This window comes from Lissotriton helveticus, chromosome 3_1 (genome assembly GCF_964261635.1).
Source record: "Lissotriton helveticus chromosome 3_1, aLisHel1.1, whole genome shotgun sequence".
NCBI classification, from domain to species: Eukaryota; Metazoa; Chordata; class Amphibia; order Caudata; family Salamandridae; genus Lissotriton; species Lissotriton helveticus.
Window position 1 is genome coordinate 1,386,386,184 of NC_136061.1, and position 20,567 is coordinate 1,386,406,750.

At 41.6% G+C, this 20,567-nt stretch overlaps 1 protein-coding gene across 1 annotated transcript in view; it reads right to left on the reverse strand.

Moving 5' to 3' along the window:
* The window catches only part of SEMA5B (semaphorin 5B), an 827,217-nt gene that overhangs the window by 258,607 nt on the left and 548,043 nt on the right, over positions 1–20,567 (reverse strand). The window contains exon 7 of the mRNA XM_078682030.1: positions 5,707–5,805. Within this exon, the coding sequence (XP_078538156.1) occupies positions 5,707–5,805 (99 nt within the window). The remainder of the gene's footprint in view (positions 1–5,706; positions 5,806–20,567) is intronic.

The window sequence follows — 20,567 nt, forward strand, 5'->3', positions numbered from 1 at the left end:
AATGTGTCTTACTGGCGATACCTTGATCCAGGAGACTAGTACCATTGTTGTAAAAGCAGGGTGGGAAGAGATGCCATATCAGGACGTAGGCTGCTCATACGGATCCCAATGAGACAAGATTATATAGATAGTACAAAGTTAAGATGTGATGTAAAAGTATACAAATTATTTCACCATCATGTATATGTGAGAGATCCTGCTATGCAGATAACAATTTTTTTAATTTTCTTTTTTCATCTACTGTAACTCGAGAAAATGAATAAAATTTGTTGGGGAAAAAAACAAGGTGACTTCTGTGTTCTTGATCCAGATCCAAGCTGATACTCTGGGGACGAGTGGAAAGAGGGCAATACATAAAGGTGCCTCGGAGGCCAAGGACAAAGGAGAGAATCCACTCCTCATGCACCCAGCTATGGGAATCTTGTGCTGAACAGGGCAACAGGGTATTCGTTTTTGTGAGGTAAGGCGGTTGAGCAAAGGGACATCAAAATGCATGCATAAAGCTGCAAAGGCTTGCCAGATGACACAAAAAGTTGAGAAAAAGTGAAGAATCAACTCAAGGAGTCTACCAGTCAGCTGACCACTTCCCTGATATGATATGTACCACTTTGACAATAGTAGATGATATTCTTCCCAGGAGCAAATCTGCACTGCTACTGCCACAAGATATCTCAATCTTGTCCCTTTCTAAAGACTGATACACTGTGTAGTTGGTTTGTACTACCACCGACAACCGCGGGTGAGAGAAAGAACACAGGTCCAGATGGTAAGGTGAACGGCAATCAGTTTTTCTGGTTTGATATCTAGTCAAATCTTTCTTTGACGACAAACCCAGAGTTCAGAGGCTCTCCAGTTTTGTTCCCCAACCAAATTCAGAGGTTTCTGTTGTGAGAATGACAAGGGTCATGGGAAGGTCCATGGGCACCCTCCTTACTTAACATGCTCCTGGGAGACATCCACTATTGCAGCTCTCTGTGAAACACCATTGTGAGGTAGCTAGATATAAGAGTTGAAGGCTTCCAATGCAAAGACATATCGGGGAGTTCCCCAGTTGAAGTCTTTTCCATGGTAGAACAAAAACTACTACTGAAAAGACAGAACATCACAAAGAGTTTTTAACAATTGAAAATTCAGTAAGAGAATGATTTTATGATCAAGATACCTACTGTGTTTCCATGGACACAGGACAATTCTCAAGCTGTGCACTCTGTGCAAGAAGGGGAAGTCACAGGTGAGAGCCTAATTTAACAGCTCGAGTTTCTGGGAGGAATACACTCCTCAACTCAATAAAGAATCTAACCCTGGGGAATTGTAGATCCCGAGAAGGGAAGTAGTTGATACTTAGAGAATGTCAACATAACAGGCTGCACACGTGTGAAGGTACAATCTGTACCCCCATTGTGGAACCTGCATGGATCATTTAATCATCTAGATATGGATTGCAGCAAATCTCATCAGGGGTGGTTTCTCCATTAGGGCTCTGGGGCAGCGGCCCACTGAAATTCCTACACATTGCTGCGCAAATATTAAATAGATCGATTTATTTAGAGATACGATCATATTTCTATACAAATCGATGCATTTAAGTCTGAGCTGTCTCTCCCAGGCTACGTGTCCTGCCTTGCCCTGAAACAGGAGGTGGAAGCCAGGCAGAAAAAACAACTTTCTGAACTGTGACGCACAACGCAGGGCTTACTGTTCTAAAGGCCTACATTGCCATTGTAGTTTATCCACTATAGGCCAGGAACGCTTTCAGCACCACGGTTTTGGGCGTCGGAAATATTTGTTTATAGCAAAGACAGTTATTTACTGTATGAGGCTAAAATGGCCCTATCTCCATGCCCTTAACATTAACCTCATCGCTGCTGCCGACGGCCAACGGCCTTCGCGTGCACTTGGTAGTGCTGCGCACGTCCGTTGACCATCGCGGCCCCACCCGCTCAATAGAACGTTCCGCACTAGCACGGAACATTCGGCGCAGTTAAGAGGTTAATGCCAAAACATGGATTTTTTTTATTAACAATGAATCTTAAAAATCATTAATGCAATGCCAGTAATTTAGTTCCTTTCTTATTTCACGTTTTACTTGATCTTGCATTACCCAAGAGTGTTAGCTATTTTGTCATGTTGTGTTTCTGTATTTCTTTCCGTGCATCTTATTACTCTTGCATAGTTCACACTTTGAGCAGTGGCAGGTGTTTATGAGGGGCTTTGATTGAGAGTTCTGAAGCTAAGGCTGAAGGCAAAACAAAGTGCCTGTCAGTGGGTTGGCCTCTCTACAGAGCACGCAGAACAATGGTCATGTATTCCAGTTGCAATTGAAATTCTGTGGAAATATATGTGAAGGGGTAGACAGATGTCAAAATATTTACAAGGCAAAAAGCAAAAAGAAATAAATTGCTTTAATGTAAGGGAGTAAAGTGTATGTTTGGAAGTGAGGCAGACGAGAGAAAGTGTATTCAGGGAAGAGTGTAAAGAGGATAGTGGAGAGAAAAGACAGGCAGGTGAAGATGTGCAGATGGATGAGATATGTAGAGAAAAAGAGCATACATATCTAACAAAGTGCACATAACAGACGTTCAAAACTCCATGCACGGGCCTCAATAGTATTTAAATCACAGACTCACAATTTCAGAGTTGAAACATTTCCAATTTTAATTATTTTTAACAAATCATTGTTATTACTCATTTAGCATAAACAGCTAACAACCATTGACAAACCAATAGTACTGACAGGTTTTAGGTGTATGTCAGTTGTTGTGTACATCTGGATGCAATAACATCTTAGAGAGAAACCAAAATACCGGTCAGGCGGCATACTCTGGGAATTACAGGCATTTGTTTTACATGTTCCCTGTTAGACAGTCCCACTTTTTTCATCCCACTTTAAGACCTGTCTGCAAATATTTCTATGCGACTGATTGCAGCTGTGAGTGCTTTCGAAGCCTGGTTAGAGCATTATCTCCCAAAGTTGATGCTGCATGCAGTAAAAGACACTGGGCAAGCACACACTTTAAAGGGCTGAAGTTGTCATGCTATACAATTTGCTTATTACAGTAACTGTTGAATATATTAATGCAGTAAGATATGGGGCAGTTTTTAATGTGTTTAATATTTCAAGACTGTAAGCTCCAACTGCTTTATAAGCGTTGCTTTAAAATGCACCAATTGCCAATCTTTTTTCAATTTTTTCTCGCCAGGAGGACCCACCGTTTGTCTATTGAAATGGCTAACGTCGCTTGCTACATAAAAGTCATACCCAACTTTTACACTCCACCACTTCAAATGTCACCAGCTGCCACTGCTCCTCATAGTGGAGAATACCCAACAGAGGAGCAAAGACCTTGGTACGTACATGGAGATGATTTCAGGCTGGACCAGCTATTGCAAGTGAAGGTCTCCCACAGCAAATTGCAGATATTGATAATAATCGTGATAAATGGGTACATTCAGATAATTGTCCTCCAAGTCCAAAAGAGGACACAAATGGGCATATTTACAAGGGGATGTCACCTCCAGAGCATCACTTTTAGTGATGTTCTGGTGGCGATATCCTCTTTTCCTTATTTACAAAGCCGCGTTAAGCCACTTAACATGGCTTAACACCGGCTTGTAAGTAAGGCCCCTTTTCACGCTTGATTTAGCATGAAAGGGGGGTGCAATGGGTGTTGCAGTGGTCGTTCTGCTGCAACACCCATTGCTTTTGGACGCTGCCTCATATTTACAAGGCTGGGGCAGTGCCCAAAACTAAGACCAGGAATTACATGGTCTTAGACTGGTGATATTGGGAGAAATTATTAATTTCTTCTCGTTTTTTGCTCTTTGTATGTGTGCTAATGCAGCACACATAGAAAGAGCAAATGGCCTTTCAAGATTGTTTATGTGCAGGAAGGTGTCCCTTTCTCCACATAAACTATCACCCTGGCAGTGCAGGCACCCTTGAAACATGGAGCCAGGGTGCCTGTGCTGGCTCTAAGTAGATTTATTAGCGCAAGTGCTAGGAGAAACACAGGGGTGTACCGTATTTTTTTAAAAACGGCGCATATCTGGGTTTTCAAAATGTTGGAGCACGACGTTATCAATTTTAGGGTAGCACTGTGTTGCGACATTTTCTGTAAATTCGCCCAAAAATCTCCTGGAAAAACTAGAGGTATGATGTGCTGTAAACGGTCCATCTTAAAAGGAATTTTTGACAATGATAGATTGATCTGCCATAGGTTGATAATCGTACAGAATTCTACACGTATTTCATAAGAAATATGTGAGACCACAACCCATGGCCCTTTCCACAGAGGGTACCAGGAAGAGTGCCTTCTTTTCCAGAAATTTCTGGGAGCTGTTTTAAACTGCTAATCTGTTGCTGCTGGCAGTTGGTGGATTGGAAACTTAAAGGGATTCTGAAAATGATCAGGTGATGAGGGAAAGTAAAATGGACATGCTTTCTCTCGTCTTCCCCCCCACCCCCCAGGTCATTTGTCCTCAAGAAAAACCAGACCAAGTCTTCCATTAACTCCTTTTCTTCTTCTCTTCATAGAGAGCCACGGCGAGCAGCTGAAATAGGTGGCTTCTCTCTGTGATTAATATGTTTCGCTATGGTAGCAGACACGTCTGGACAAACAAAGTAATCATTGTTAAGAATATGTAGTGGAAATGTGCCAGATCTTCTCCTGACCAATCATAAAAGGTCCAATTAAAATATCTACCCTTCCATCTTGTGTTAAACATTAAGATATGAATACAGTAATAAACTTAAACACCCATCCAAAGATCGTGCCTGAGACATCATCATGTGTTCCTTTTAGGGAACATCTTTTAAGCAACACCTCAGGGAGCAGGTGGGACTAAGGCACTGGCCTAGTGGGGTGCGAACTCTTGAAATGTAGGTGAGTGCATGTTGGGAAAAGGAAAAATTCTATCAGGCCAATTGAGCGCTGCTAGAAAAGCCACTCAAGGGAAATTGCATGGTGCTCACGAGTTTGTCCGCATCAAATCCTTTTGCTGTCTGTGTCAATCAGTTAATCAACTTTATTTGGGTTCAAACGAACCATAAAAGAGCACACGATACAAATTTAAAACAAGATAAATGCAGATCACAATGCAAAATGTATGGAATGAATTACAATAGTTATAATAAAGTGCCATAGAGTAAAGACCACGCCAAAGAAACAAAAACCTCCAAATTGTCCGTAAACGAGGACACATAAGGGATCTGCCAAGTTGCACAGGATATCTTGAAGGCTAACAATCAGATATTTATATCAATCAGAGTTATTTAGGTCTGTATAAATTCATAATATGAGACACATATGCAGTTGTGCATCCTCAGTGTTGACAGCAGAACTGTGGTGTTTTCTCCCTTTTCATGTTATTGGTATAAATGATCACTTTTAGTTAAATAAAACACAAAACAACTGCCATTTTCAACAACAAATTCATAGCTTGTTGATTGTGCTTGCTAAACTTGCCTTTAGTCTTTTCAGAAACCATGCTTAGACTCCTTTAGTTCGAGGGCAATTAATGACTATATGGAGGATTAGGATGAGTTACTAGCTATTGACCATGAAAAATGGCATTACCACTCCAACCGATATCTTTGGCAAAAAGCCACAAATCATCAACCCAAAAATTCCCATTGGAAGTGGCTACAAGCATAACAAAATCCATAAAACAGCCTTAAGATGCAGAGCTAGAAAGGAAACAACTTACCTGTCTACTGGAGCACACTGGTGAAAAAGCGTTGGTTCCACATGTAAATACCTTCTTTCCATTAACAATCAACACCCGCACATAATTCTGGCACTCCTCCTGCAGAGATAAACAACAAACAAACAGTCAAACCCTCAGCAACAAAGCTGTGGTTGAATTTCTCCACACTCACTCACTTTGGCAACAGAGGTGGAAATGACCAAGAACGGCCTAGACAAGTCAGAGAAAATCTATTGTTGCAAATAGATGATACAGGAAATAAAAGGAATATTTATACAGTTTGCACAGTTGTTTACGACTGTTGCCAGTATTCGATTGATAGTTATCACCGTAGAGACCAGATGTAATATTAACGTAAATCTTTCCTTGTACCAGCGCTAAAATGAACAGGATGTCTCAAAATACAATTTTTTTTTTTTTTTTTAATGAAAAATAAAGGAAACAATGATCGAATGATGGCTTTACATTCTAATCAGCAGCAATGTGCATGCTTCGGGATTGTTTAGAGTGTTAAGAAAGCAGCACGAATATGCCTGATTATCCTTAAGAGTAATCTGATCCTCAAGACCTTTGTTGGATGTTGAATATGGCCAATGGACAGTTTTAATCTGCAGTTCTTAAAGAAATGCTTCTTTTTTATGCCTAGTCACACCCAAAGATTTGGACTTATACTATTTGTTTTTCGATTCTGAGAATGCACGGAGACCTGCTAACCAGGCCCCAGTGTCAGTGTTTGACTTCTTACTAAGTGTATGTTGAATAAGCTACACCCCCCCCCATTGGAATAAGCTGACTTACTTATAAGTCCCTAGTATATGGTGGTAAGGGTACCCAGGGAATGTAAGACAGTGTGCCCCCACCCCCAGAGCTACAGCAACGGTTGTGACACGTTGAGTGACACCAAATACAACATTGTCTGCCAGTCTGCCACTGTAGCTTGGAAGAGCAGTTTTAGGCTGAGCTGCTAGTTTGACTTTGCCATTTAAACCAGGGACAAGGCCCCCATTTCCCAATATATGCAAGTCTCCCCTAAGGAAGGCCCATGGATCACTGAGCAAGGAGCTGTGTATTATTGAGTAGAGCATATAGTTTTTATGTGTCTTTACAGCAAAAATTACAAATTGTTGTTTTTGCTGTGGAAAAATTAGTAGCCTGGTTGGCTAACACACAGTTACCGGCTGCCACTCACCCGGCCAACTTCTGACTGGGAATACTAAAATAGGAACTTCAAGGTATCAAATTAATCATAGCATTAAACCTAACTTGATGCCCAAGTCAAATTTCATGTCACTTTAATGACAAAGCAACTTTTAGAAAGGTGCCACTCTGTATGTAGCCCAGTCTGTCCAGTCACCTTGCATGGTCATTAGCCACTAGACAGCCTTTTGCCCTCCTCTGGAGTAGTGTGAATGACCCCGGGTGTGGTGATGACTATAAAGTGCCGATGCCGAGCACCGGAAACCAATTAAATGCTGGTGCTGAGCACCGGAAACAACCAGCTCAAATTAAGCACTGCACGTACGGTCATAGTACTAGTGTGTCCTTATATGCTATTTCTACCATATAAGGACACAGGTTATCTGGTTTTATGGGAATATGAGATCTGGGGATCATTTATGGTGAATAATGTTATTCTGCCTAAAGAAAAGATGGCAATTGTGACATATTATATACTATCAAGCCCTTATTTATTAAATCTATTGACTATAAGACTTGTGCCCAATTGAAGTGCAAAGAAAGACTAGACTAGTAAAGACTACTATCAGGATTTTAGTTTTAGCTTCATTTATCAAAAGGATGCCCTTCTTTATCCAGTGGGGCCTATATTTTTGTCTGTCGTGAAATGGATTTGAGTGTATATTTGCAGATTCACCAGGTTATGTTTAGCTCAAGGAGCCGTGCATGAGGCCATCTGTAAATGTTCAAGAGCAAGCAAGAGAGAAGTGATTTCTGAGGTCTGCTGCAGGATGAGGATTGTCTTGAACGAAATGGGGTTTGATCCTGTGAAGGCTCATGGAGGAGAGATCCCTATACTAAGAACAGAATATAAAGACAGCCAATTGACATAACTCAAGTATTGACTAGTACAATACACAAGGATTCGAAACAATGTGCATTTATAAGTTACTTCGCATTGTTTCTGAAATTAATTAGTTATGAAGCACTTCACAGGCTGTAACCATGAATATACATCAATGTATGCCATACAAAAATTAGACAAAATCAATCACACAAAATCAAAGTAAGTACAAACGCGGAGTGATGCTGTTTCGCAAAGGTGCCGTGGTGATGCCAGTCAGATACTGGAGGCATGGATATTGCATGGATATTGGGTACTAAGGTATACAGTGGTGTGTGTGTGCGTTTGCCAAAATACTAGAGCTACAGTACTTCACAGTAAAACTAAAGTGGGCACAATGTATGTCTTAAAACACTACTACGCCATTTTCCAGTCTTACAAAGCCCAATTGTATCTTGCAGAAAAAATAGGAAGCAGACCATAGGTGGAAACGATACAATGCCTGTCTTTCTGTCTGTGCAGTAGTCACAGATAACTGCTTTACCCTCAAATGTAAAAAGTGTTACTTGAAACTGATGGAAGTGTACAACCCACAGTACGCTAACTGTACATGCATTGCTTAATTTGAGCTGGTGGTTTCTGGAGCTGGCACCAGCACTTACTTGGTTTCTGGTGCTCGGCATGGGTACTTGTCATCACCACACTTATGACACTCTGCCACATGGTGGCGCGGTTCATCTAATTTAGTGATAAGCAGAACGACGGTTGTTTATGAATACAGTATACATTAAACAAATACTAATGCCTGCGTCCCTAGCCATTCCTTTAGCTGAGGGGATATGGAATAATTTGAACTGTCGCACTTGCAGGCGACAGATATGGTTAGTAGTTGTTTTGGTACCGTCATTGGCGGCGATGATGGGGCAATGGGTGGTGCAAGCTGCAGTGGCCTCCTGTTCAGGGCCTGGCACTTATTATTTTACAAATCAAGCACTTCATATGTGTACACCTAGAGTTGGTGTGATGAATATCTTGAAAGTAAATAATAACTGTGAACCACTTACACTGGCATTTACAAGTGTAAATGCTGAGAGACTACCTTCCAATCACTAACATTGGTTAAATGAAGTCTGCGGAAAAATGGTAAAAGGTTCCTCGTGAATGGCAGGAATGAACCCAGGCAAGAACATTGTGCAAAAGAGCAACTTGCTATCCAAGTATTTGAAAACACACCTGAGAGAGGGAAAGGACCAGAATTACCGGGCGATAACACGCTATCACCATCTTCCTACTCTATGCAGCCAGCTTAAAAACATCACCATTTAGTTAATCCTACATATTTTCACAACGCCATGCCATGCACATGTACTAGTTCACTGTACGCAATAACTATCTGCAGACACAGTGTGCAGATCACCTTGATCCGAACAACGATCAAGGAGTAATCATGTGCAGTGTCTTCAAGTACCTTCTAGACTTATGCCACATCATGCTACCACATATCTGTAGGAAATAATGCATAATGTCAAGACTTCCCACTAATTCCTTGCAGAGCCTTGTCTAGCACAGAACAACCAGCTGTACGAATCTAGGATCAAGACCCAACAGGGTGTATAATCCTTCCTTCAAGAATTCCTCTGAGAAATGGTGTGTCCTCCTACATCCAAAGCAATTAGTGACATGCCCCAACAGGACATTCACATTCCAAAGGTGACAAAAGGTGACTGAACACTATCCTAATCTCTTTTCTCCTACACTCACCCGTCCACAATAAACTGGAATTTTACTCGAACACTGCAAATGTATTCTTGGAAAATATCAATTGTGAAATGTAACTACTTTCAAGTGACATAAAAATATCAAAATGCTTTATTCAAAAAAACAGAAATGAACTCATTTGGTTTTCATGAAAAATATTAGACCTTTTAGGCGACAAAATATCCCCAGGAACGTGTTAATCCATGCGGTTACTAATTTCATGGTTGTGCTTTTAGACGAACCGGGCAGTGATTGATTATTTGCTGGCTTGGCGCCTGTTCTTGCGTTCGGGATGTTTTGGATCAATTAGGCAAAGATCCCTAAAGGTCTAGTCATATTTTAGTGCAATCATGCGCAAGTGCCACTAGAGGAAAGTAATAAAGTGTATTGATCTGCTCCACGCTGTGCCTCTTACACCTATGCCCTCAAACTCACCCATTTTGTTTCATTATTTGTGTCTCACTCTCCTATTTTTCGTCTCCACTTGTGCAGCAGCTCATGCACAATCTAACACCCACGTGCTTGCTACAGCGGGTGAGAGCACAGTAGTAGTAGCTGTTTATTGATTGATTACTTAAAATCTTTACAAAAGGGTAAAATGCTCCATTATGTACATTTGAATCACAATACATCATAAAAATAGCTTTTCAAATAGCGGTGAATCTTTAAAATTACATACACTCATTATTAAAACTGTTTACATAAGACAAGTTCATATGTTTCAGAGTTAATGGAGAATATAGTCATCATAATGATCAATGTTACATTGTTCTAATTTTTTCGATTCAAATGTTAAAAATTGTGTCAAAGCAGAATTGATGGGTACATCATCTGGGCAAAAACAACGAATCACTGCTTGTCTGCATGTCCTTATCCCTCTTTCATTAAATAACTTTTTTAATAATGTTAGTCTTTCATTTTTTAGTTCTGGACAGAGGCACAGGAGATGTATAATATTTTCTTCTCCGGATTTGCACAACCTACACGATATATTGTGTGAGAGTGCATGAGAGCAGAGAATATGCTTTCAAACAAATGATAAAATTTTCAAGGTATTTTAGGCTGCCAATTTTTTCAGTCTGTCTATACTCGAGGTTCAAGAAATGATTGTCTCTGTACAAGGTGCCCATCATGTCCCCCATTGATTCAGCTCCTGGTGGTACTAAAATCAAGGCTACAGGTGCCTACTTTGGAGGGAGATACCACGAAATCTTAAAGGGGCCAGGAGGATCCTCTGAGAAATGGTAAATTACCAGAGGGAGTCAGAAATGCTACCCTTGTATTTTTCAATTCCCAACCCCAATCCCCCAGTATTTTACAGGGAGGCTGGCTCTGCATTCTGCAGGCAGCATCTCCATGTGAAATTTTTGAGATCCAGTGGACTTTGTAATCTTGTTTCACCTGACAGCGTATTCTCTACCTCCTGTTACCAGACGAATCAGGATTACCAGGGCATTGGGCATTCCCCCCTCCCGGCCCCCCCAAGTGCATATATGGTTTTAATTGTGGAGAAAACAACCTTGAAGGTTTTTCTTCAAAATGTCAGTACAAGCATACAAAATATAATATTTTACTAGCTGAAGTGTAAATTACCATTAGTACGCCACAGTTTGCGCAATAACCAACTTGTGTAAAAGCGCAATTTTAGCACCAGTCTGTTGAAGAAAATTGCATTTCTGCTGGTGTCAGTTGGTGCAGATTTCTTAAAAGTGCAAGCAACTTTGCAGAGAGATTTCAGTCAACCAACCACTGCTAAAATAAGATCTGCACGCTCGAGTGATCAAAAAAAGTTTTTGCTCCGTTTGGTTAATGAACTTTTTCCTTTGGTTGATCAATATAAAAATGTTTGCATTGGTTCAAAATGTATGCTGTCTACCCTATGTGAACTTTGTGTTACCAAAATGTCATCATGCCTTCATGTTACACATTGAAGGGACATTATGACCCAGTGCTTAATTTGTAAAATAATAAGTGCTAGAGCCCTCTTAGAAGAACACTGCTGCTTGCACCACCCACTGCTCCTACCAGAGTTGCCAATAACAGTACCAACACACCTACAAACCACCACACACCTAGCAATGTGACAATTCAGACTATTTGAGGCCCCCATAGCTATAAGAATGGCTTATGCCACATGTTTTAGACATTTGCTATGTATATTGAATTAATAAACAAATGTTGTAGTGCTGATCTCTAAATTAGGGCAGTCTGCCACATGGTGGCACTGTTTGTCTAAGTGCCTGTGCTGAGCACCAGAAAACACAGGCTCAAATTAAGCACTGTTATGACCCTTTGCCTTTCACCCCTTGCTAGAGTGAGAAGAAGAGACTGTCTGTTATGCCTGGAAATTGAGAGGTGAATAGACATCACACCCAAAGGTAAGGGGGGGGCACAGGCAAATACATGAACCCTTTGCTGCCACGGTGAATGCCCATTTTAGAGCCTATGGCACTGTTTGATCACATATTTTCCAAATTGTTCTTCAAGAACTGTACTAACTCATGTTGAGGACATTACGCTCCCTTCACAGGATTGCTGAAATCGAGCTTTGGGCGGAGTCCATGCAGGCAGCAAATAAGTGCAGCACCGGTTGTTGAAGTGGTGGCATCAGTGGTAAACCAACTGGTGCTGCTGGCGGACCTGAGCGATAGCCTACTAAGAAACATTTTGAGCACCTGCACTTATTTGTTTACGTGTTAAGCGGTGGTAACACACCACCATTCCCAAGACACCTTAGACATGCAAGAAGCCAGATGGCTAGGAGTTAAAGTAGTTATTTTCATGTTTCATAGTCTGCTTGATCTCAATTTGGACACACAAAGTCTTTAAGTTTCACCCATCCCTTCCTCTCCTGGGTCAGTCTAGGTCAGAGTTGTTGAGTCGCCATTTGCAGCAGACAATGAGATTGGAATTCATCAATATACAGATGATTACCAACTGTACCTAAGGATGTTTAACAAGTACATGACTAAACAAATGTGGCTCCTATAGTTTAAAACTGGGAAAAAAATATTGCACGAAAGCCAAACTGAGAAAGAATTGCAGCTACTTTGTTTGGAGCGCTCAAAAATATTCAAACGAGGCTCAACACTTCCAGCCCTCGTGAATTCCCACTGAAATGAATTAATTTGGCTGAGTCCCAGTGGTTGGATGGAGAACCCTAACCTGCACGACCACACGCCAGATATCACTGGGAAAAAACCTGTGATTTGCCAGTGTACTTTAATACCCAGCAGTCTCCCATCAAGATCTATCCTACTTGCAGGTCCACCCAAGTTGACTGGCCTTCAAAGGTTTTATTCACCTACAACAGCGAGACAGACAACTGTAGACATACTGTCACATTACTCTCATCTAGTAAACCTAGAGCGACACCCGCCTAAGTCAAGGGCAACTTTTTATTCAGTTCCGGATTACCAAATAGCAAAGTAGGCACAGGTCTAAGGGCCCAGCTATCAAAATAATATCGATGTGACCTTGAAAGAAAGTTACAATCAAGCTTCCTTAAATTGATTCCACTTTATTTTTGTTTAATAAGATGAATAATCGTTAATTTTTAGTTCTGTGTAATCAAATTGGTTTATTAAAATTGTTGGTTGGTAAAATTGAAATCGTATTAGGAGATAATTTGCGAAGGGGGGGGGGGACATTTTGACTACCTATTGGCCTCCATAGGGTTTAATCGACACTGCGTTTATGGTTCCCTGTCAAACATACAAAGCACTCCACCTGAACCAGATACCACATCCACATGAGGAATTAAGGCGGAGGGTCAAAGCACGAGAAACTTGTAGAAGATCCTGGATGTTATTAAACATTCCTCTGGTTTCTAAATCAAAAGGCCCATCCCGGGTTTTCATCGGTTTCGGGCTGATACTATGGGAATCACTTTCGAAAATCCTCAGACTGTCGCTCAATTAATACATCTATTAAAAACCATCTACTTATGCCGGCTGGTCCTGGTACCAGTTAAAAAAAAAGAAAAACACATACACACAGGTGCTAATAAAAGTAGTAGAATTGGCGCAGCCAAATGAAACATAACCATGAAGTAAAAAAAAAGACTAGAGAGCAAGATTATAAAACATGAGAATCAGCTACAATTCAGAGGTTAACCAGGGAGTGAGAAAAAGGATGCAATCATAGTGGGGAATCCGCAAGATTTAGGAGGTGTGGATTGATGCTAACCACCCTGGAACACCACAGTATCCATGAGGAAGCGAGACATGACTCAGACATGGGCTAAACACATGGATTGCGGGGAACTTTCCAGGGACTTCCCTTTAACAAAGAGAGCTAAGGCAGCCTTAGGGCGCCTCAGAGCAATGGGTTCAAAATACAGAAAAAAAGGCCTGAAACTTGTTTTTTTGTAGGGCTGAAAATGCTTCCTTCTTACCGCGACTAACCAGGTCACTAACTATGTTAAAACTATACACAAATTGTGATATGACAAGTAACGTGCACACATCAGGCTTTCTGTGGTGGGCGCACACCTACACTTCCTGCACCGCAAGGCGTAAGAGGTGAAAAAACAACAGCAACTGAGAAGACAGGTTGGACAACATACCTGCGAGGAAAGGTGTTAGTCTTGTGTGTATAACAGGCCGTTATGAAACAATGTATTGCAACATGTTCTCCCTGTGGGACCTTACAGAGGGCACTTGCCCATAACCCTCAGGCTGTCCTTGGACTTTCTTTAATTTGAAAAGATTGACGTTGATTTTCCTGTCCCTCACATTGTAAGGAGACGCCAAAGTGCTGCTCAGGTTCCAAGCAGTTGGTAAATCAATCCAGCCACAGGGCAGATAAAAAGTGGATTGGAAGACATGTTTAAGTTCTCACCAGTTGGTAGATCCGTACAGGAGTCATGTTAAGGACAGAGTAAGGAAGAGACCAAAAAGATCTCCATGATGCCATTTCTCAGACAACAATTCCTTCGGGAAAGTTTATCCACATCTGTTCAGAGACAAGGAGCCATTTGGATCACAATGACACTCTTTGCCCTGAGGTTTTGCACACCAAGGGCCCGATTACAAGTTTAATGGTGCGGCGGTGGGTTCGCCCTGCCGCCGCACTGCCAGACCTATTGTCGGGTCACACGCCAGATTTTGAGTTAAACTCGTGTCTGGCGGGCTTTTTTTGGCATTTCCACGGTGGTACCTTTAAAAATAGGCACCACAAAGGGAACGCCAAAAACAATTTCTGCACGGCATGGACTTAAAAGTCCATGCTGTGCAGGTATTGGTGTGCATGCACATAGGGGGGCACATTTTGTGCTCCCCTGTGAGCAGACACAGGTTGTGAGGCACACGGGGGGCTGTATTTCCTCTCCACCAGGGTTTTCATGGTGCAGGAACCACCATGAAAACCCTGGAGGAGAGAAAACTTGTAATATGCTTGACAGGACCACGGCAGTCCTGCCAAGCATACTGCGGCCTCTGGACTGCCACCCCACCTCCAGGAAACAGCGGTTCCTTGGCGGTGTCGACGGTCTCACCACCAAGGCATAATAGGGTGGTCAGGAGACTAACACCGCCACGCCACCACAAGTCTGGCCGTACTCACACCACCAGATTCGTAATTAGGCCCAAAGTGAGGTTTAATCAGCAACTCTATTTAGTGCCAGGCGGCACACCCATGCATCGATTTCTTTTTAACAACAGTGTTTGTCTGGGAGTGAGGAGACTTGTGGAGCTCATCACTGCCTCTAGGGACTCTCAGAATGAGCTAAATTATGCGTCTTTCAGCAGTCCAAGAAACTGGTCTTCAGCCTCTCTATTAAGTGCTTCCAAACTGGCAAATAAGGAAAATGTAGGACAAGCAAATAAAGGTACAGGCCTAGGATGGTCCAACTTTCAGTCAAGTAGTTACAAAGTCTGCAACTTACATAGTAGAAACAGTGTCTCCGAAAATAAGCATTAGGTTGTACGCAAGGTTAATAAATCAAGTAAAGGGGATACATTTCAATACTTGCAACAAGGTCAGCAGGATGCAGAGTGCTAGCGTTTAACTCCCAAGTCGACTTCTGAGTCACATAACTGCTAGATAAGTCACAGCAATGTTTCATTCCCGAGTACAACCTAGTTGAGAAAAAAGTGCCATCTGCTGGTGCAAGGGGCAGATCCTAATCCCTAAGATCACAATGCGCAGTCATGTTTGTTATTGTAGTTACACGTATGAAGCATTTAGATGTACCATTTGGAGGCCTCGAGCCTTTAGCATTACATAGCACATAACACCTGTGGATAAGGCACCAAAGATGAAAGATAGAGTTTTTGAAAGCAGAACATCTAAGTATTCCAGTTTTTTTACTGTCGTAAATATTAGGATCAGGGATGTATGAAAATATGGATATTCCAAGGTGAGAGGCAAGGACTGGCCATTGACAAGGTACTGAATGCCCCATACTATCCTAACTTTGTGGATATTCACAACCTTCCTGGCAGTGTTCTGCATGCAGCATGTGGCCCTTCGCTTAAAGCAAAAAACATACATAAAAAGAATGCCGACTGAGTCTAATAAAAATCCAAATTCATATTTCGAGACGATGCATAGGAACAATGCAGGTGGGGAACACAAAGTTAAAGATGCCAGGGAACCTTTCTGCCACATTTACTCGTGTCGGTTGTCTACTGTTGGGCACTCCCTGGCACTAGGGTTCAGGGGGGCAGGAGCCTGCATAGATTTTGGCATGCACAACTTTTTGATACTTGAGAAGTCCCAAATACTAGGAAATCTATTCAAATTTTCGGAGGAACCAGAACAATGAACAGATTTCCATCTTTTAAATGCTTCTATGTATATCTGTCCTGGAAGGTCTTGGAGAAAGCCCGAAGTCAATTGATATGATGCTATGGGCGTATAAAGCTAAAAGAAAAAAACTATAGACATCCTTAAAACATGGCTGTTTGATCTCTAATATTAATGAACTGCGACCTATGTTGGATCCTCCTGCGCCGAGAGATCCCCCCCCCCCCCGAGGATGATTTGTGCGCTTAATAAATCCATATAGTATAACAGACATTCTTTCCGTTTAAAACCTTAGACCATACTTATTGAACCATTTCTTCAGAATGGTATAATTATGTTTCAATTGCCTCTTCCTGCCCACCATTACTGCCATGAGTAGATGCTGGATGCACAAAAATAGATGACAGTTTTCTGCTTGGAGTTCCCTCCACTCTATTATACCTCCTGTGTGCAAAAATTTATAATTGTAGGGTATTTATACAGCAGCTATTTACAGTAAAAGTGGGAGGAGCTCTGTGCTGGTTAACACAAAGAGGTTTGGTCTGTGTGACTTTAATTCATCTATGAAGTGTTCATCATCTAATGTACATTTAAATGAAGTGCTACACAAAAGCTATTTCTATGAGCAATACTGAGACACAGACACACATTGCAAAGCCCCCTTGCCTTTTACTGCCAAATATATTTTTATTAGTATGCAGTATTTAACATATTATGCATTTCGTAAAAATAAAAAATAAAACTAAATGTTTTTAAACACCTATAATCTAAATTACATAGCTAAATTTAAAATCCTTTCCTTTATACTTGACACTGATCATACGTGCCTGAAGATTATGTTAACCTTTATAACCTACAAACTTTGACTTCATAGGAAAATAAAAATCTGATGTAAATATTTTCTGCAGGCTGACTAGAATTTTTCACCAAACAGAAGGATATGGGTAAGATCTTATTATCCTGCCAAAAACTATGACATGTTCACTTTACTTATGAATACCATTTGGTAAATGTATTGCATACTATTACATGCCAAAATAACAATATTAAATTGAATAGCATAAACAATCATATCAAGGCTATTTCCCTGCAAGTAAGTGAAATAACTGGTGAACAACTGATAAATGAACGATTAAGACCCCATCCAAATTATAGCCCAATCCCAGATGTAAGGCCTATATAACTGAGTAACAGACTCGTCCTATGAAACGTACAAGGACATTGCCTTCTACCAATCAGAAATTGCAACCTCAGATCAGGAAGTTATGTTTCAGCAGACTAGAGCCATATTTGGAGGGAGCTAATACTTCTAGCAATGTGTCCTTGTATAATGTAACTGGTGCTCATGCAAAAGTGCTTCAATACCTTCGGGTGGAGTTCAAGCTGTATAAAACTACAAAAAATCAAAGCCTACGGTCACTTTTCAAGCAAAGCATTCTCACACTGTGGCAGCAAAAGTAATTTGCAACTTTAAGGAACAGGCAGAGTGGAGATGTGGGGCTTCTAGGAACGGGTGAAAAAACAACAAAGCCTCATTATCAAGTAAATGGAATTTTAAAGACCTTTGAAATACTCTTGTGTGGCTGAAAATAGACGCCAGCCCAGCCAGCCCACAGAAGCTAAAGAACTGTCTCTGTGTGTGTGTGTGTGGGGGGGGGGGGGGCAAGGTGCAATCCGGTCAGTTTCCAGTTCTGTTTCAGAAGCCACTCTTGTTACTAAGGGTAATCAAGTCATGTAAACCCCACATTATTACATGTCCACTAATGATCTGCTAATTGTATTGTCTGTGTGTGTGGGGAAGGTGTCTTAGCCCTGGCTGTTACACATGATGGGGTGGGCCTGAACCCCTTTGAGCCCTATAGGCGTTGCGCGCCTGAGTCACTTTAAGGATCAGAGTTTTAAACTGTTCGGTACCTAGACCAAAAATAATTTGATTCTTGAGTTTGCTTTTAAGAAGAACTTATTGTTTGTTTCCCTCCCACAAATATTCTGTGTAGTGAATTTATAAGAACACTGTAAACAATATGTTTGTTTTTAGATCAACCTGCCTGCCAGGCACAATGTACGAGCAATAACTCTGAATCTGTCTTGTCTCGATATCAGTCATTAAGCAAGAGAAACATTTATAGAGAACCGTATTCTGAAGTAAAGCTTACTTAAGATGATTTCATCTGGAGCTATAATTGTACTAGAAGAAAATGTGTGCTGTCTACTTTTCAGCAGATAATGACACTGCCAATGTAGGGTAATTTTCTAAAAAATTGTTTACTGAAAATCAATGGGAAGACACAAGACCATACACACCCTAAACAAAGCAATATCTGATACTTTAGAGGTGAAGTCTAACGACCCAGGTTGTTGTCTTGTTAGACTCCTAAAATAATTCAACTCAATGATACAACATAAAAAAGGAGAAAAAAACAGTAGGAAAGTGCTATGAGGTATGCATCCCATCCAAGCAGGAACCACAATCCTAGTCAAGTAAATCACAACACACCCTAAATTACCCTGTGCTCACCCTCTGGTATATTGGCAAAGAGCAGTCAGGCTTAACTTAAGAGGCAATGGATAAAGTATTTGTGCAACATAGCAAACAGTAATCCAGTGAAAACGCCACAAAAAGACTCCGAACCAGTTTAGAAAAACAGAGAATAATTTTATAAATAAAACAAGACCAAAGCAAAACAAAACCAATCAGTAGAAGTCACAATGTGAACTTAAAAAAATAAAAAATAAGTGCTTAGAAGCAGCAAGTGCAACAGAGTTAATGGGTCGCGCTGGACGAGGACAAGGCATGAGTTCAGGCCGACCACAATGGAGCGCAGTCCGGATACAGGACATATGCAGGGCCTGCTGAGCAGAAGTACCTTAATCCCGGTCCCAAAACAACAAGATGTGAGTTGCAGCCGAGCGATGCATTGGTTATCCCCATGCATTAGGGTGATGCGCCGGATTTTTTCATGCAACAGCAGTGATGCGTCTGTTCCATGAGCGATGCACCGGTTCCAAGGTGTGGCGGTCCGAATGAGAAGCACCGGGTTTCTCCAAACTGTAGAGGGGATGCGTCAATCTACTCCACGAAATGGCGAGAACACACTGGCTCTGAACCGGCAGCTCCGGAGGTGATGCAGCGGTTCCATGTGCGATGCGTTGATCTGGTTCCCATCGGTGCAACGGTGTGGATATGTGAGTTCTGGCAGATGCAGCACTTTATACTAACTTACAAGGGAGGCAAGCCAATAAGCCCTTGGAGATACTTAGGTTCTTGGATGTAGAGAGGTCCAGTCCTTCTCACTACCAGGCAAATGGGCAGTAGGCAGCAGGCCAGCACAACACAACAAATAAGTCCAACAGAGTGGCAGTCCCTCCAGCAGCACAGCAGTCTTTCTTCCAGGTAGAATGTCCTCTGTTCCAAAAGTGTTCTAAGTTGGTGGTGTCAGAGTTCCAGTACTAATACCCAGTTGGGCCTTTGAAGTGGGAGACATTTCAAAGAGATGGCTTTGAAGTGCACATGTCCCTTTCTTTCCTGCCCTGGTTCTAGACTCAACACAGGGAGGTATGCAACCCTTTGTGTGGGGACAAGACACATCCCTTTCAGGTGTGTCAGCTCCTCCTTTCTACCCTGATCAGGATGGCCCATCAGGATGTGGATGGCCCATCAGTTACACCTCAGCTCCCTCTGTGGGTGGCTGTCTAAGGGGAATGCACAAAACCAGCTGTCACCCACCCCAGACGTGTGTTCAGAGACAGGCAGAAGGCACTAAATGGTTACAGTAAGAAAATGCCAACTTTCTAGAAAGTGGTACTTTCTGAATTGTAATTTAAAATCCAACTTCACCATAAGTTGTGTTTTTAAATTGTGATTCCAGAGACACCAAATTTAGGGGTCTCATCTGTTCCCAGTAGGAAATTATACTTGATACACCTTTAAAGGGCTAATTAAGTGGGTGTTACAATCAGTACTGCAGGCCTGCTAGTAGCATTTAATTTACAGGTCCTGGGCACATGTAATGAACTTTACTAGTGACTTATAAGTAAATTAAATATGCCAACTGTGTATAAGCCAATGTTACCATGGTCTAAGTATAGCACATGCACTTTAGTACTGGCTAGCAGTGGTAAAGTGCCCAGATTCCCAAAGCCAGCAAAGTCAGCAAAAACTGTAAAACAGGAGGTCTTAAGTCAAAACGTCAAGAATGTCAGCCACTATACCCAGTCATGTGTTTAACGGACAAGTTACTTACCTTCAGTAACGCCTTATCTGGTAGAGACATGATCTAGCTGCAGATGTCTTACCTTCGAATTCCCCAGGCGTCAGACTGGATCAGAGAAA